The 18,012-nt window shown below is 48.5% G+C and overlaps 1 protein-coding gene across 2 annotated transcripts in view; it reads left to right on the plus strand.

Moving 5' to 3' along the window:
• EFCAB5 (EF-hand calcium binding domain 5) overlaps positions 1-18,012 on the plus strand; it is a 361,217-nt gene that overhangs the window by 30,167 nt on the left and 313,038 nt on the right. For both annotated transcript variants that reach the window (XM_069615250.1, XM_069615251.1), the window contains exons 3-4: positions 2,543-2,699; positions 14,710-14,773. In XM_069615250.1, the coding sequence (XP_069471351.1) occupies positions 2,543-2,699; positions 14,710-14,773 (221 nt within the window). The remainder of the gene's footprint in view (positions 1-2,542; positions 2,700-14,709; positions 14,774-18,012) is intronic.

The following is an 18,012-nucleotide window of genomic DNA, read 5'->3' on the forward strand; positions in this document are numbered from 1 at the left end:
GGGGGTGTACCTCCACCAAAGCTGGATGTACATCCTCTCCGCCTCATTGCCAAAAATCATCAGAATTATTGCAGGTGGTAATTTCGAAAAAATCCACATGGAGTACTATGGACTTTATAAAATTGGAATTATACCGCCGTGCCGCCACTCGTAATCCCGAGGAATGTCCACAGAGCCTAGTGGCAGTAACATTATGTGCGTTTGGTGGTCATTCTGTGGATTTCCCACTGAATTACTGCCAGCCACGTAATGAGGCACCCTTGCTTCCAAACCAGGCTTTCCATATAGCAAAGTAGTGCAGCTCAAGAAGCTTAGTCTTTTCACATTGACAAAACTAAGAGCAAAGTGCAAGATTACAAGGTGCTGTAGAAAGGATGTCCAGGACTGCGCAATTGGGGTCCGGGTGACTTGGAGCACTGGAGTATTGCAGAGAAAATTAAATCCCTGCATTCTAATGAACCACAATTCAAATCTTAAATAGTACTATGCCAGACCTGAGTTCATCCGGTCCTACTTTCCCATTGCATTGCCTAACATTCCTGCTTTTAATGCAGAACCACAGCTACCAGAATTCCAAGCAAATCCCAGGACTGGAGGAGCTGCTCACACCTGACACTGGGTAGCTTGAGCTTTCTCCTAGCACGAATTTACAGATGGTCAGACTGCACATTTGCGCAGTGAAAGATATCAGTTGACGTCCCTCTGACTGGTTGCCAGCAGAGGCGTTGCTGGGGGGGTGGGTTTAGGGGACTGTAGCCCCGGGTGTTTTGGTAGTAGCCCCGGATAGAATCTCAGGGGCTACAGCCAAAAGGCTAGCTAGCCCTGAGTCCTGACAGTCCCGACATTAGCGTAGCCCCAGATCTTTTCCAGACCTAGCAACACCCCTGGTTGCCAGAATGCTAAAAAACCAGATGTGTATTAATGCCACAGTGAATATCATCTGTGAAAATTCAGTTATGTATTTGTTTTGCAGTTCTCCTTAGTGCAGATCAGACCCTTGAGCGCACCACAGCACTGAACAGTGGATCGCATGGGGTGAAATATGCATTACGTAGGGTGATCAGAGCCAGGACATCTGAGTAGTAACGGTGTTTGGGAGGAACCAATCACCTGAGGTCCTGAGGGGCATCATAGCAATGTGTGCTAATCTGGCCAAGTAGAGGGCCTTGACAGCCGGTTCAGGGAAGTCCTCTTTATTCCGGTACTGGGGTCAGTCCTCTTTATTCCAGTAAGTGGACAGGTACAGAGGAAGGGAAAACCCACCCGCGCTCACCACCCAGGAAATCTCAAACTGACATTGGGGCAACACAGAGGACCCAGCGCTCGACAAATTCTACTGACGTACACTACACACTCATGACATAACAGCACAGTCAGGGGTCACACAAATACTATGGATTAACACTAGGCATTGCTACCACACAGACACAGTGGGAGCAGACTCCCGCACGGTGCGCCAGGCAGGGGTGATGCTAGGTCTGGAAAAGATACAGGGCTACACTAATGTTGGGACTATCGGCATCTCGGGGCTAGCTAGCCTTTTGGTTGTAACCCCTGAGCTTCTATCCAGGGCTACAACCAAAAGACCCGGGGCTATAGCCCCCTCAGCCCCCCCCCCCCACCTCCCTAGCAACGCCTCTGGCACCAGGAAATAGTCATAAACCACGTGTTCATTTATGCCTAAAGGGCACAGGAGAGAGAATTCTTATCAGGACAATTTTACAGTGAACGCTAGTTGTGGCCACAGAGTCATATGAATGGCAACAGTCAAACCAAGCATATTGATGGGGTGAGGTTTATAGGCCAGGAGCAAGATGCAAGCGTGAAGAGAGATGGCGAGGGCAAGCAGGGAGAACGCGCCTAATCTAGGGCTCTGCAACCTTTGGCTCTACAGATGTTTCGGACCACACTGCCCACCATTCCCAGCCAGCATAGTCAATAGTGAGGGATCATGGGCATCATGGTGCAGAACATCTGGGGAACCGCAAATTGCAAACCCCTGGCTCCAATCAATGGGATGCTCATGTTCTGGGGGGAAGAAAACGCAACATAGTGACCAAAGGGAAGGTCTGAGCAGCTACAGGGGGCGGGGGAGAGGTAATTTGTGTGAGTGTGGTAGTGGGCATGGTGTAGGGTGATAGATGTAAGTACCTTCGTGGTGGTGGTTAAGCGCAGGCATAATGAATCTTCGTGCCTTGGTGATGGTGGTTAAGCAGAGGGTAGTGGGTCTTGGTGCCAATGTAGTAGTAGGTAGTTGAAGGGCAATGTGGGGACCCATGGAGAAAGAGTCTAGCCATTGAAGACATGTTGGTAAGTCGGAGTGAGTGTGTTTTTGTGGTATTTTTTTTTTTAGTGCATGTCAAACTTTTAGTTAATGGCACACCACTTGTAAATGCTGACTCACGTCGAATTTGTCCAATTGAATTGAAGGCGGTGGAGAGGTGGCATATAAGTGTAGTGCTTTATGTTCTTGCTTGGGGCTTCTGCGAGCTTTTCCGTGACATCACTGTGCTGTGCTGACCCTTGGTTGTGTCTCTACCAGGCTGGCCCAGCTGAAGCAGGAGATGAAAGAGGCGCAGGAGCAGCGCGTGAAACTGGCGGGTATTGACGCTCAAGTGAAGGAGAAGCGCAAGGAAGCCCTGACCTTGCAGTTCGCAGAGTGGACGCGTGATGCCAGCGGCCGGATCCCAGTGGCGCTGGTAAGTTCAGTCTGGAAGATACCCCTGCTGGAACCAACACGAGTCAATCAGTGTTGGCGCAGGGGCGTGGAAGGACTCCTCATAACCAGGGGTGGACTGGGAACTAAAAGAGGCCCTGGAAATAAAGTTCAAAGTGGCCCCACATGACACATTTTCAGCATGCCCAATACTTTTCCTGTGAGAAAACTTGGAAATACCACACAAAAGAGGCCCAGGGTACAGAGGACCACCAGGAAATCTCCAGAGTTCCCTATATGTCAGTCCATTCCTGCTCATAACTCGAAACTGGCGTAGGTGGAACAATGCGCTCTTCGTGGTTGCTTTTAATTAAGGGTAGAGGGAGAGTTTACAGTTGAAGATCAAAAACAATAACACCTAAAGGTAGCACACAGAAAAATAGCGCAAAATATTTTGATAAGGAGCAGGTGAAGGGAAATTCGGGTGTCAAATTAAAATTGGCGGGAGGGGCCTAGGAAAATACTTGAGAGGAAATACAAGGAATGGAAGGCAGAGTATTGGAGTGAGCTTTGTATAAGCTGGTATTATCTAGGGCAGTCTGAAATGGCTGACGTTCAGTCAAGAATGGCGGAAATGGAGGGGGGCGTGGCCAGCTACGGAGCGATGCGGACGTGAGCCTCAGAGCTCCCGGACCCGCAACTTATATCCGTCTAAAATCTCCTGTGATCCGTGTCAAACTGCATTGAGTTTGAGAGGAAGCGTTGCAGCGAATTTTGGGTGGAAATCGCAGCGAAACGCACAACGGTGAGGCTGCCAGAGACCAAAACACTTTCCGAAGCGGCCCAGTGAAGTGCTCCCAAGATGGCGCCACACTATGCGCTGCGGAGGTGAGCCCGCCCATGTAGCGGATCCACAGGATTGAGATCAGTGCCAGCGAAGAAGACGGAGGGTGCAGGGAGTGGTCCTGGGACATCTCCCGGCGTGAGGGGAGTGAAGGCGAATTGCATCGTGCAGTGAGACATGGAGCGGGACTGAGCGGGAGCCAACAGGGGGAGACCCTATAGGCGGTACACGACTACGCCACTGTGGGCGTGCGGGTGGGAAGCCCGCACCGGGAAGGACAAGACACGCTTCGAATCAGCGCTTCCCCCAGAGGCAAGTCCTGGCCGGCTTTCAGCCAGAGGGAAAGAACCTTCAGCCGGGCGCTCGGTATTCCCTACTCACGGGGGCCATCAATTCATTGATCCACAGTTCCACAGTGAGTACACACTTGAAACAACTTAAAACAGTGCATACCCGATTGCGGGGAAGGGGCTGGGGCTTCGGACACCAAGTGCCTCACGAGGCGGGAAACAGGGCACCGAATTAGTCCTGATTAAAACCCGCTACAACCTCCGCAGAAGTGAAGGCGCCCATAACCCGTTGGACGTGGAGCGTAAACTGGGACCGGCCGGACACAGCGGCTGCACACGACTTGCAAGACCTCCTACGCAAAGTGGCATCACGACATTCCTGGCTGGCCCTCAATCAAAGGGGAGGAACTTCCACCAAACCCTCGATAGAGCCCGCTGACGAAGGCCACTGACCCAAATACATACTTGTGACACCCCATCACAGTGCATACCCGGCTGCGAAGTGGGGGCAGGGCTCCGAACATCAGGTACCCCCGAGGCGGGAAACAGGGCACTGAATCCAACCTTATTAAAACCCACGGCGACCCTCACAGAAGTGAAGGCGCCCATAACCCGTTGGACGCGGAGTGTGAACCGGGTCTGGCCGGATTCAGTGGCAGCACACGATACGCTGGTCCTCCGAAGCAAAGCGGCAACACGGCACGAACCACTGATAACAGGTGGTGACAAAGCATAGAATCCCTATCCGGACAAAGTGGGACTACAAGCACTGGACACACTCGCAGATCTCTGTTACAGGGAAGGAGAAATACAAAAGAACAGGTACACAGAGCAAAATTGATCAATTTACTACAGCTGCAACAAATATACCGGTGGAGCGGGACCACAGTGCACCCATGGAAGGAGCGGGAGAGGCAATATCTCTGAAAGACATTATGGCGGCGATCACCGACTCCCGCACCTCCATGGAACAAAAAATAGCGTGGACGTCTCACTACTACGTAATGACCTTCAAAAGTTAACGTCCGGCACCAATGAAGCCGCGAAGCGCATATCTGGGACGGAGGACGGACTGAGAAACTTAGAGCACCAACTACATAGAACCACTGCCCGTCTAAAGGTTCTGGAAGCGAGAGTAGATGAGGGAGAAGGCAGATCAAGGAGAAACAATGTACGCATCTTGGGCCTACCCGAGAAAGCCGAAGGTGAATGTATGGACCTGTTCCTGGAGCAATGGCTCATCGATCTGTTCGACCGAAAGTGCTTCTCCACGTTTTTCTCGGTTTAACGGGCTCACCGAGTCCCCACCGGACGTCCTCCGCCTGGGTCCCCACCGCACACAGTGGTGGCAAGATTCCTTAACTACCGGAACCGGGACGCTTTGCTCCAAATGGCATGCACGAAGGGCACGATAACCCACAATGGCTCCAGAATTGCCTTCTTTCCGGACTACACAAGAGAAGAACAAAAGGCGAGGCAATCATTTGAGCAAATCAAGAAGCAACTGCACTCTCTGAAAATTAAATACGGTCTAATCTTCCCGGCCCAACTGAAAATCTTTCACAAAGGAACAACGGTCCACTTCACCGACCCTAAAGAGGCATGGAAATGGGCGGAACAACACATAGATGGCGACTGGAGACCGAATCGGAGCAACAGGCCTGCACGCCCACGCGATCCTCCAGTCAGAGACCGCCCTCCGGCCCAGCTGCCGAACCGGGATGTTAATGTGCCGCCACTCGAGGGAGAGGGCTGAGAGGAGAGACAAGGCAGCAGTATCCACCCCGACAGCAGAGCCAGAAACTGGGGACCAGCAGCGAATGAAAGCAGCACAGCAAGGTATTTCACCCGGATGAGAAGACATTTCGCGGCCGCTTTGGATGCACACCCCCCCCCTAATTCATCGGGATTTGTGGTAGGAGTTGTAAAGGTTATTAATTGTTGCCTGAGCGGACCTTTGGCAAGCTCAGGCCGATGTTTGGGCGACAGATACTTCAAGTTGGGGTGGAGTATAGTGAGGGGGCAAAGGTATTCGAAGTTGCATCAGAATTTGTTTGTTTTGTTCTTGGTTCTAAGATGACCCGTAATCCCACCCGGGCACGGGAGTTAAAGCGCACTTCAGGTCGGGTCCTGGCTCCCACTAGGTGGAAAAGGTTCACTGCCGCAGGACACACACAGCACTACCCGTCACTCCCAACACCCAGCTAATATGTCGGTACCTACCAATAGGAGTAATACCAAGTCCATTAAAATTATGACCTGGAATGTGAACGGTCTTGGCAGTAGCATTAAGAGGCGCCTTGTTCTACAACATTTGAACCGCCATGCGCCAGACGCAGCATTCTTAACGGAAACCCACCTAGCAGGTGGGAACTGCAACCCCTTTAAGAGATCAAATTATCGATTAGCACTACATTCGGGCTTCTCCATGGGGGCTCGGGGAGTTCTGATCCTCATACACAAGCGATTACCATTTGAGTTGTCTTCCGTAACACAAGACACAGGAGGCAGGTTTGTACACGTATCTGGGACTCTCTGGGGACGCACCATATCCATGTTAGCCATTTACGCTCCACCAACCTTACTTACTCCCCTAATTGTCGATGTAACACCCATATTCACAGCAGATCCCTCAAGTTTGATGATAGTAGGGGGAGACTTCAACGAGGTCATGAACCTGGAGCTTGATTATACGCACGAGGAACCCCTCCAGGCGTACCAACCTAGCCGCATTTACAGATGCCATGGGACTGAAAGATGTGTGGAGACATCTACACCCGGGCACGAAGGAATACTCGTTTCTGTCTGGGGCACATGCCTCTCTGTCTAGGCTGGATTACTTCTTTCTCCCGACATCCGAACTACACCTAGTAAATGCAATACAGTTCCTACCCAGAGGCATCTCAGACCACTCCCCACTCGTGTTGGAGATTAGCACCGATAGACCGACTCCCCCACCCACCTCGAGGCTAAATAGCTATTATTTGGGTTTCCCAGAGCTGCTAGAGCAGGCCCAAAAAACCACAGAAGCGTACTTTGAATTAAATGAGCATTCAGTGGGTAGCCCAACAATCGTAGGGGAAGCAAATAAACCGGTACTAAGAGGGGAACTTATCTCCTGGATTGCGGCCCATAAGAGAAGACAGGCTGAATCAATTCGGGAAGCGGAAATGCGAGTGCAAAGGGCAGAGGCAGCTCATTTAACCCAAGGCCAGCCAGAATCCCACCGGGCACGACAACTAGCGCAAAAACTATTACAGAACTCTGCCCTAGACAACGCCAAACAGGCTCATACAGCAATGCGTGTCAGAGTGTACGAAACTGTGGATAAAGCGGCAAAATGCTGGCATGGCTGGAGAGAGGGGACGAAGGACTCGGACATGTTAGAGCGATTAGGACACAGGGGGACACACTAATAACTGCGGATCGCGACATCGCAGAGGGGTTTGTTTCCTATTATAAGGATCTCTACAAAGCACCACCCTCCCCCATTGATACCACTATTCTTTCGGGAGTCACCCTTCCCTCTCTGACGCCCGAGCAAATTGCTCTGCTAGAAGCTAACTTCAAAGAAGATGAACTGTCCACAGCTATGGCGGACCTCCAACCTGGGAAAACCCCAGGGCCCAATGGCTTCCCAGTGGAGGTGTGGAAAAAAATAGGCTCAAATATAATCACACCACATTTACTGAAAATGTATGAAACCTCCCGCACGGAGGGATCCCTCCCACGAGACCTGAGGCTAGCCACCATAGTGGTATTGCCCAAAGCCGACAAACCGCCAGACAGATGCAGTTCATGTAGACTTATTTCGCTCATCAACACTGAAACCAAAATCCTAGTTAAGGTACTAGCCAACCGGCTCCAGCCAATTATAACCTCCTTAATTCACCCGGATCAATGTGGATTCATGCCACAAAGATCCACGCGCATGAACATACATCGACTGTATACAGCGATAGAAAATATGTCCACCATTCAGGGTCCATTGGCTCTGCTGGCAGTAGACTTCGAAAAAGCATTTGATTCGGTCAATTGGGAAGCGATCTGGGAAATAATGCATAGAATTGGATTCGGGCCCCAATTTATGAGCTGGGTCAAATTACTGTATAAATCACCGATGGCAGTCACCAAAGTAAACAGTTACGTATCAAAACCCTTTGAGATAGGAAAGGGGACCAGACAAGGATGCCCGTTGTCAGCTATCATATTTGCAATAGCAATTGAACCCCTTGCGATAATACTAAGAAGTAATGAAACGTGGAGGGGCTTCCGCTGGTCAGAAAATTGGGAAGACAAAGTGTCCCTATATGCGGACGACTTGCTTGTATACCTGCATGACCCAATAAGATCCTGGCCCATAGTGACTGAATTGTTGCATCAATACGGGACCTTCAGCAGCCTGCGAGTCAACTGGGCTAAATCCACTCTGTTCCCGCTGGGACAAGTAGACCAAATGATACCACCACAATGTCCCTATCAAGTCGAGAAAGAGCAGTTCAGGTATTTGGGCATACTCGTCACGAATAACCTTAAAGATTATATCCCCAGAAATCTGCATCCAATCATGACCAGATTCGCTGAAGAATCCCGACATTGGTCATCCCTCCCCCTGACACTGCAGCGCTCTTTAAAATGATGTCTTTGCTCCGATTCCTACAGATATTACAGAATGCTCCCCTTTATGTCCCCCCAAACATATTCCGGAAAATAGAGCAATCACTTCGGAAATTGCTGTGGAAGGATGCCACCCACGCATAGCATTCGCCACGCTCCAAAGATCTATATGGGAGGGTGGAATAGGACTTCCGCGAATGCAAACATACTATTGGGCCAGCCAATTAACAATTGTGAATGACACCTCCGGAAACCCGATTATGCAATATCGCTACAAGAAAAGGGCCCGAACATCCACTTCCAATATGCGAACACACATAACCCAAATTTGGACGGATACACACAAATTCGTGGGATGGGGTAATAAGCTGTCACAAGCCCAGCCCTTGTGGAACAACAGAAACCTCATGGGTGTATACAACCTCCCCAAATGGCCGTATTGGTCCCGGCATGGAACGCTCACATTGGGCGAGGTCGTGAGAGAGGGCAAAGTAATCCCATTCACGGAGCTGGCTCGCTCTATTGCACTTCCGCAGACTGAACGATACCATCACATACAGCTGCAGCACGCGTTACAAGATAATCTCCCTGACATGATCTCACTGCCCGAATTTACGCCATTAGAAAGGAACCTATTTCCGGAACGAATCACCCAAAAAATGACATCAACCCTATATAGCGCCATTATCTCTTTTGGCACGACAGAGTTGACAGCATTACAGACCAAATGGGAAACTGATGTGGGTGCAATACTACCGGAGGAATGGGTTGTGGCATTGATGTTCCCGAGAGAGGTACCCATATCGCCAAGGCTGATTCAGCTAAAGATATTACACAGAGTGTACTATCCTAGAGCTGCCCTCTATAAGTGGTGGAGGATAAGCGACCCAACTTGCTTTAGATGCAAAACTGAGGAAGGTACCTTCTTCCACAAATTGTGGTCATGCCCACGTATTCAACAATTCTGGGGGGCATGTTGTAATGAATTATCAAGTGTTCTAGGCAAAGAGATTTCTAGAGATCCTAAGCTGTTACTGTTGGGAATAGACGAGGTAGTCGAATTGTCAAGATACGAAAAACTATTTGTGTTCACCACTACTGCACTTATTAAAAGAAACAACGCCCAAAAATGGGGGTCAGAGATAACTCCGAGCTTTGAACAATGGATGACCGACGTGGACATTTGTGCTGCAATGGAGAACAGGGTATACTTGGCCAGAGGATGTCCGGCCAAGGCACAGAAAATATGGCATAAATGGGAAGACGCCCACTGAAAAGTGACTCTGGACAAATGGACACAATGATGCACTGTGGCAATCTGACGCCTTTAGTGCCCTTGAAATAGGGGAAGCGTATGTGGTCCTTGCAGGAGGACAAGTGAACTCTGACTCAATTCTGTAAACAATAGGGGTGGGAAACAGTCAATGACCCGTAACAGCAGTGTGCTTATGTTGTTTGTTTGTTTTTCAAAACCCAATAAAATATGTTATTAAAAAAAGAATGGCAGAAATGGGGGATGCCCTTCATGAGTGCATTGCGTGTTCCTTGGTCACGCCTTTTTCCTGCGGGGAGGTGATGGGGGATACTTGGTGGTTTGGGTGAATCCATGGTCTATTTACATGTGTGCATTGTGTTTCAAGGACTGCTAAGATGATGGGAGCCAAATCCACATCCTTAATAGTGGGGTCCAGAACAATTGGTCAGCTTTGAAAATGGTGCAAGTGTGCATGGGGGAGCAGCAGGGTAGACAATTGTGTGCACTTTGCTTTATTCTAAGAAGTCAATGCAGTTTGCTAAATCACCTAACATGAATTAATGATGTTTTGAACATTTCAAGTAGATCATTTGTCTACAATACAAGAGCTAACAATACGTAGCCCTGGCTCAGGAGCACAAGGCTGCACAGCACTGCATTCCCTTCCCCTGAAGTGCTGATTGCTTTCCTCAGGATCAGCTGTGGGTTGGGTAGCTTGAGAGACACTCTCAATGCTGCTGTAAACCCCAACAAAGCGGGAGTTGCAGTAAGCACTGTCCAGTGATGCAGCATCAAACATCTTAATCGCTACCCATAGCCTTTTGGTTGTAGTCCCTGAGCTCCTATCCGGGTCTACAACCAAAAGATCCGGGGCTATAGCTCCCTCAGCACCCCCCAGCATCGCCTCTGCATTCCGGACTGTCAGGCACCCACATAGGAAAATAAAACGGATGGCTCTCAAAACACTTTGCACCCTCTCAACCATTGTCCATATTATAAATTGTACTGTGCTCAAAAGAGCACCCAGAGAACTTCAAAGGCATACATGATGCAACTTTCACACAGACAAAAAGACTTACAGAAGAGGCAGAAATGGAAGATATGAACTAAACCTTGGTTACTCTCAGAAGGAATGTGACAAGATCTCCCTTGACCCTCTCAAAGACGCAGAAAACAGACTAATAGAAGAGGCAGAAAAGAAAGACTTTGTGTTCCTTCACCTTGCTCAGTGGGATAGAACAAGACCTCCACTGGCTCTCATAAAGCAATACACCAGACTTGGGTAGGAGGCTGAAAAGACAGACCTATACATTATCTTCTCTCAGAGGGAATGTGACAAGACGTCCACTGGTCCTTGCAAATACTGAACAAAATAAAACAGACTTCTGCAAGGGGTAGTAAAGACAGACTAGGGAGGTGTTTTGTTTACTTCTCTCCGAGGAAACGCAGCAAGACGTGCAAAGACACAGATTTCTGGAAGAGGCAGAAGCCTTTTCCCTGCTCCCTAGTCCCCTCACACACCCCTCCAGTGGCGTAACACATTTGAGGGCCCCCCTGCGAGCCATGCTGAGCCCCCCCCCCCCAGTTCGGCAGCAAATCATGGGTTGCGCCACACTCTGGGCCGGCCTAGATTACCACACTTGCGCAATGCGCGCGAGCGTGCTGCTTCAAGGGTACACTGCACATTGTACTAGGAGCAGCATATATATATATATATATGTGTGTTTTAAGGCATTTTACAGTACACTTTCTGATAAAAAAATTGGCTAAAAAGCCAGAGAATTTGCAATTGTTTTGTAGGGTAACACCAGTCCAAAAATCCAATACATGCAAGTCACCTACAGTGCACAATGCTTTCATTAATTGAATGCTTTGCTATAAAAAATGGCATGCCACAATGAAAACATGTTCAACTGGCTATACAATGGAGGCCAGTCTAACATGTAATAACATATTACAGTAAAGCATGCCAGGCCACATTTAGACATACCTAGACTGGTTGATCCAAAATGGCAGTCAAAGCAATAACACTTATCATGGTTGTTTTATCACAGATGCCCAGAAAAATATACAATGCCACAGTAAGAAACCGCGAGATTGGCAGCAACCAAATGCCAGTCTAGTCAGGTAACTACACTTAGCAGAACTGCGTTATCAGCGATGCCCAGTTAAAGAACGTCAAGCCAAACTAAGAAATGTCTAGACTGACTGCACCAAAATGCCTCTCTAGCCACTAATGCCACATATCATGCTTGCTTAGCCTGAAGATGGATTGCCATTACGATTTATCCCACAATCCCTGCCCCCACACATCCCCTCTCCCTTCAGCCCCCTGCTTTAACCCCCCAAATCAGCATATCGGCCCGAATTACCTCCACGTCCCTTCTCCTTGTCCCAGTGCTGACGTATGAGGCACCTTCCCTCATAGGTAAGGATGAGGAAGAGGGGGCCTGGAAGTAATGAAGATTACAGGTAACTAAGCCAGGCATTACCTCCATGTCCCGCTACCTCATCCCAGTACTTGTGTATGTGGCAAAGTGCCTCATACACAAGTACTGGGATGAGGAGGGATGAGGATAGGAGTAATGAAGATTACCAATAAATTGTCATGGCTTAAACACAAGCAGTGGCACATCACAATTGATCTGACTGGGCTTCAGTCCTCTCGCTGAGCCCCTGAGAATTTGGGCTATGTTGACTCGACCTGTCTGACCGACAATGCCCTTGCCAGACAGAACAGGCCACAGATGTTAAACGGCACCTGTGTTTCGTCGTTAAGGCCCAGCAAATACTAACGTAAAGCATTTCAGTGTTCGTTTTTAGGCAGTTGAAATCGTGATGTGGGTTTAATACTTACATGCCAGGGGAGTGATTGGAAGGGTAGAGAGGGGACAGGTGACCGCTCATTCTTACAACAGTCCATAAGTGGGTGCTTTCAGACTTAAAAGAGAGAGTTAACTGCTTGTAACATTGAAGCTGCACTAGAATAGTCTCATTAGAATGCGTAAAGTTAGATACCCCCACACAAATGTTTTCCCCCACACAAATATGTTTGCCCCTCCCCCATCGCTCTTGAAGTTAGCACCTCTCCCAAAATTTGAAGGGTTAGCGGTCTCCCGAAGTTTAGATTTTGTTGAGGACCTGAACACACGCACACACACCATACACATACATGTACACTCAGCCACCTATACCTTTAAGTTTGTACCCTTTAACCATACAGGCACACCCAGGCAGCCACCATACATTTAAGTGTGCACAATTTCACCATAAACTCCCACAGTCATACCCAGACTGCATCATGCACTCACTCATTAATGCACATTACATTATATACATACATATACACATACGTACATGCATGCACACACACCTTTCATCCGTTGGTCCAGGGAACAAGACCTTCAGCTCCCTGCAGTAGCCAGGAATACTTGTTCCAGTCATCTGCAGAGGATCGGGAGGCCCCCATGTCATGGGGCGGAGGGGAGTCCCATTACTTCAAAATAAATTGGTTTCTTTTTGAAGTCACTCTGACTTCATAAAGAAAGTATTTCTGTTAAAGGACCAAACTGGAACAGAAATAAAAAAATGTTAAGGCAGAGTGACTTCAAACTGAAACTATAGGCCTCATTATGAATGTGGCAGTCCAGAAACAAGGGTGCCGGTAAGCTTACTGGCACCCTTGTTTCTGAGCTGCCACACTGAGTCTGCCTGCTGGGGCTGCTGCGCCTGACAGGTCTGACCCTGGCAGGCGCAGCTGCCCCAGCACTGGAAAGCTAGGTGTCCGAAATGGTGTTACGAGGTTGGTTACTGCCGACCTCGTAATGAAGCCCTTTTTCTTTTTGAAGTCATAGGTCTCCCCACCTCATGCGAGGCCACTAACCTTTAGGCTTTCACGAAATGAGGTAGGGGACCCTTCTGACTTCATAAAGAAATAGAATCTTTTTTTTAGTAAGAGTACGCCAAAAAGAAACTTTTTTGTTCTTCTTCTGTTTTTTTTTTTTTGTGTGTGAGGTGCCCCTCCCGGGACATGGACGGGCCCGCCACACTGCAGGACATGCGGGGGCCCCAGTTATGCCAGTGCACCCCACACAGATGACAGGCTTTTGGAAGAGGCAGAAAAGACAGACTTTAAGTTTAAGTATACCTTTACTGTGCTCAGACGCAATGTGACATGTCTATAATAGAAAGGCACAGACAACAGACTTCCCTCAGAAAGACACAGAAAACAGACTTCATTCCCTTGGAAAAGTGACATCTTGCTACAACCTTCCAAAGGAGCAGACGAGCTTCTCTTCAATTTGCTTCGCAGGGACAGCAGTTCCAATCTACAACTGGTCCTCGGACTAATCTGGGGCAAAATTCCCAATTTTCTGCAACTGTAACCTCTACCCAAACTAAACCTAAATTGTATCTTGGGCAAGCGCTATGCCTGAACTTCCTCTGCTCAGGCGAGGAGTAGCGCTGGAGACCAAGTACTCTCAAAGAAGTGAAAAATGGAGGAAGAGGAAAGTGGGCAAAGAATGTGAGATATATAGTGATTTGCAATGGAAGGTGATTTCACCCACAGTTTGACTACGCGATGCACCGAGCTTGAAAGCGGAGGGCAGCGAGAGGAACTCGAACGGCAGGGCGAGTTTGGTCAGGGGCAGGAGTTGAGGCAGGTGGAGGAGGATGTCCACCAGCGGGGCACGGTGTGGAACAGTGGAGCAGGCGTATGGCATAATGGAGCAGGGTGTGCGTAGAAAGGCATGGCACGGCTACGAGTCTGAAACCTGTCAGTACAAAGTGCAGAAGATCTAGGATGGGATGGTGTAGTTGCAATGTGTGATTTATCTGATAACCTTTCTATCTAGAGAAAATTTGGGAAAGGTAGGATTAAAGCCCTCATCTGTGATGGGGACTCACTCCCTTTTCCTCAGAGAGCTCAGCAGTGGTCTCACTGCACTCACTGCTGGTGTCCCCCAGGAGAAGACACTCCTCTTCTTTCTCCCAACCCATTGAAGCCTTCTTCTGCCTTTCCAATCTTTTACTTTTCTCTTCACAGGTTCAAAACGCCTTGAAGTCCTTCCTGGAAGTAGCCTCCCGCTTTCCAGTAGAGCCCAAACTTGGTAAGGAGTGGATGCCCTCCCTCGATTTCTTTACTTTTTGCATTTATGGTAGGTTTTGGTAACATGTCGTTGGTAGCGGTTGCACCAGCACCCTGTGATTCGAAGCGCTGTAGACTAACTGTGAACGCTGTATCAGGTCCACAGGTCTGCACAGAAGTTTGGGAAGAATGGACCTCAGTATCTTATTTACATACCTTTTAAGTAGCCAGGGGGCATGCACAGAGAAAAGGTACCACATAATATGTATGCCGCTGTCTACCTATCTATTAGTGAGGCTGCAATGGCACCTCCTTAGTGAAGGGTAAGTTCATGACTTCATAAGAAAGGCACTTTGGTTGCTGTTAAATGTCTTTGAAATTGTAATTGGTTAAGGTTTCTAAGCGCGGACCCGGGGATCGAACCTGTGTTGCTCTGTGTTGTCTTGCTTCCAAGGTGAGCATGTTGCCGCTGAGCTATCCTCCCAAGACCTTTGACTCCACGACCAACCTGTAGGAACTTATATATAAATATATATGTACAATTTGGTGTAGATAAGCCCTGGAAAAGAAAACACCACAAATGCTAAGACGTGTGCCAAATTTAGACAAGAAGTTTGAACACACTAAAAAAAAAACTTTTTGATTTGGTGTATAACTGTTAATTTAGTTTAAAACAAAAAATAAAAAATCTGAAAATTGCTATGAAAGCTATGGCTATATTGATAGATGGTCCACGGGTATGTATAGACCCACACTTTTAATTCCAGTCAGCCAAGTTGATTGGCTCAAGCCAGACATAACATTTTCAGTTTGGCCCCATTTCAGATCTAGGAATGGTTGTGATGATATGCAGTGGCATTAGAGAGATGGCATACCATAAGGCCACGAATTACAACCCCCATATACAAACGCAATCGGCATCGGGTTTACTAACTAGCAATGCAGGGGCGGAGCTATGAAAATGTTACCTTTTTCTGGAATTGTAGGGTTGGAAGTCTTTGTCCTGGTGAATTTGCGAACCTAACCCGGGAATTAACTCCACCTCCTTGCTAACATCTGCCTAGCCCTTCCACGTGGGCTTTGATCATCATTGAGGCCCTCTGCCTCTTTGGCAGCCTGACCGCCATCTTTGGTGGGATCACGGCACTCGGGCTGAAGAGGTGGAAGGGCATGTGAATGATGCAGTACCACGAGGCACAGCTTCAGGGTTCTCTTTGGCAACTCAAGCAATGAGGGCCGAGATCATTTCCTTGTCTTGCAAGTTTTTTTTTAACCCTTTCCAGCATGAATGCCACATTTCATAGGATTCCCTTTCTTTCAGTTTGGTGGCTAGGGGGCTTGTTTCCCAAGTCAACATGGCTGATATAAAATTCCTTCCTGTCAGGTGACTGCATAGTCTTAGAAAATAGATCTTGGGAGGAGGGCCTGGCTTTGCACACCTGTCTGCTCTTTGCCCCTAAATGTAGAGTGGTTTTGGCCTTCACTTAGTCTCTGCTGCAAAGGCCCTTGGAGTGCGACCAAATGGATTTCCGTCAACTATGATGTTTGTTCCGATTGGTGCATTTACCTCCAGTCACAGGTGTCACCTCAGATCACGCCACATATCTCTGTGTTCGGTTAAGAAGTGGTGGTGTCCCCTGTTTCAATGCATTCCAAATACTGCCTGCCAGATTATGCATGTTTAGGTATTTACCTCATGTTGTAGGCATTCCTGGGGAATATCACATGCTTTAAAACCGCACGATTGTGAGATGGAATACTGCATACAAATATCTACACCTAAGAAGTGGAAGCAAAAATAGACAAACAGCCCCTTGAAGTTCTAAAACTTTTTATTCTTTTAGAAGCAACCGTTAATTGCAGAAACTAATCTGCATCAGGACCCCCAAAGGAACCCCTGATATCTGCATTCTCACCTCTTAAATAATGCAATGCACTAAAGGGTCAATATTGACGCTTCTCGGCACCACAAACAAATGTACAACAGTGGTGTGGTCCGCTGCTATACAGAATCCATTGCCATCCACAAATAGAGGGTGGAAATCATTAAGAAAATTATGAGAAAGAGTGCATGCAGATTGGTCCTTGGGGTTTGATGCACAGTGACCCCCACATAGCATAGGCCTCTATGAGCAGACAATTTGGAGTGAGATCCCATCTCCTGTGTCTTTTGGCACACAAACGAGGTCAGTGGCCAGAGGCCCCTTTAAAGTCCCTCATGCCAGCCTATCTACCAGGTTAGGAATTCCCGCAAGGATCTCGCCCGTGTCAGGTCATTCCATCCTCAGTGCAGTACTGCCTTTAGGTCCACACTTTCCAATCTCTGGTTGCATGGAGAGGTCTCCTGTGGCTGGATTGATTTGCCTCACTGCCTTGGTGTAGTTCTCTAGTCATGGGTCGGTGTGTCTGGATGATGGACCTGTTTGGCCAGATTGTCTCTTGTGTACATTGCCTCCCTTTATGCTTCTCTTGAGGGCATGTTGATAGCTTGTAAGCAGAGGCGTCGCTAGGGGGATAGAAGCTCAGGGGCTACAACCAAAAGACTAGCTAGACCCTGAGTCCCGACAGTCCCGACATTAGCGTAGCCCCGGATCTTTTCCAGACCTAGCAACACCCCTGCTTGCAATCACTATTATACCAGAATGCTGTGGTTTCCAGTTCTACTGGAGTAGTCATCAAATACTCCTCACCAGCTTCCAACATCTCCTTTGCCTCTTTAGAGCAAGCTAATTGGCCAGTAATACATCTACCAGCTACAGCTAACAGGCTAAAAGCTTACTTTGTGAGCATCCCAAGATGGTTAAGGCCCTCTAAGAGCTCACAGACGATCCAGTGTTGTAGTTGCCCAGCTACTCTGGCTTCCAACGCACACCACTGGTATTCCTTTGTTTCCTAGGGCCGGGCTGTGTTAGGAGTGGATGAAGCAGGTGGCAAATCCTGTGCGCCGGCACGAACGGGGTGCAGCAGCAACCATGAATCATATCTACTTGAATGGGCAGAATGGGGCTGTTCATATTTTTGACCCTCAGCTGCAAAGCTCACTGACGACAGAAGAGGGAGGAAGTGAGGCTAACTTGTGTACTGCACTATACGATCATGGGGGGGTCATTACAAGTTTGCCAGTCCGGGAACTTCGGTACCAGTAAGCTTGCCGGTACTGTAGTTCCCGGATCGGCAAACTATGAGTTCAGCTTGCGGGTGCCATTACGGCCGCCAGGTCTGTCCTGGTGGCCGTACCGGCACCCGCAAGCAGAGCATGTC

This window comes from Ambystoma mexicanum, chromosome 9, assembly GCF_040938575.1.
Source record: "Ambystoma mexicanum isolate Mex_15411 chromosome 9, UKY_AmexF1_1, whole genome shotgun sequence".
In the NCBI taxonomy this organism is placed as follows: Eukaryota; Metazoa; Chordata; class Amphibia; order Caudata; family Ambystomatidae; genus Ambystoma; species Ambystoma mexicanum.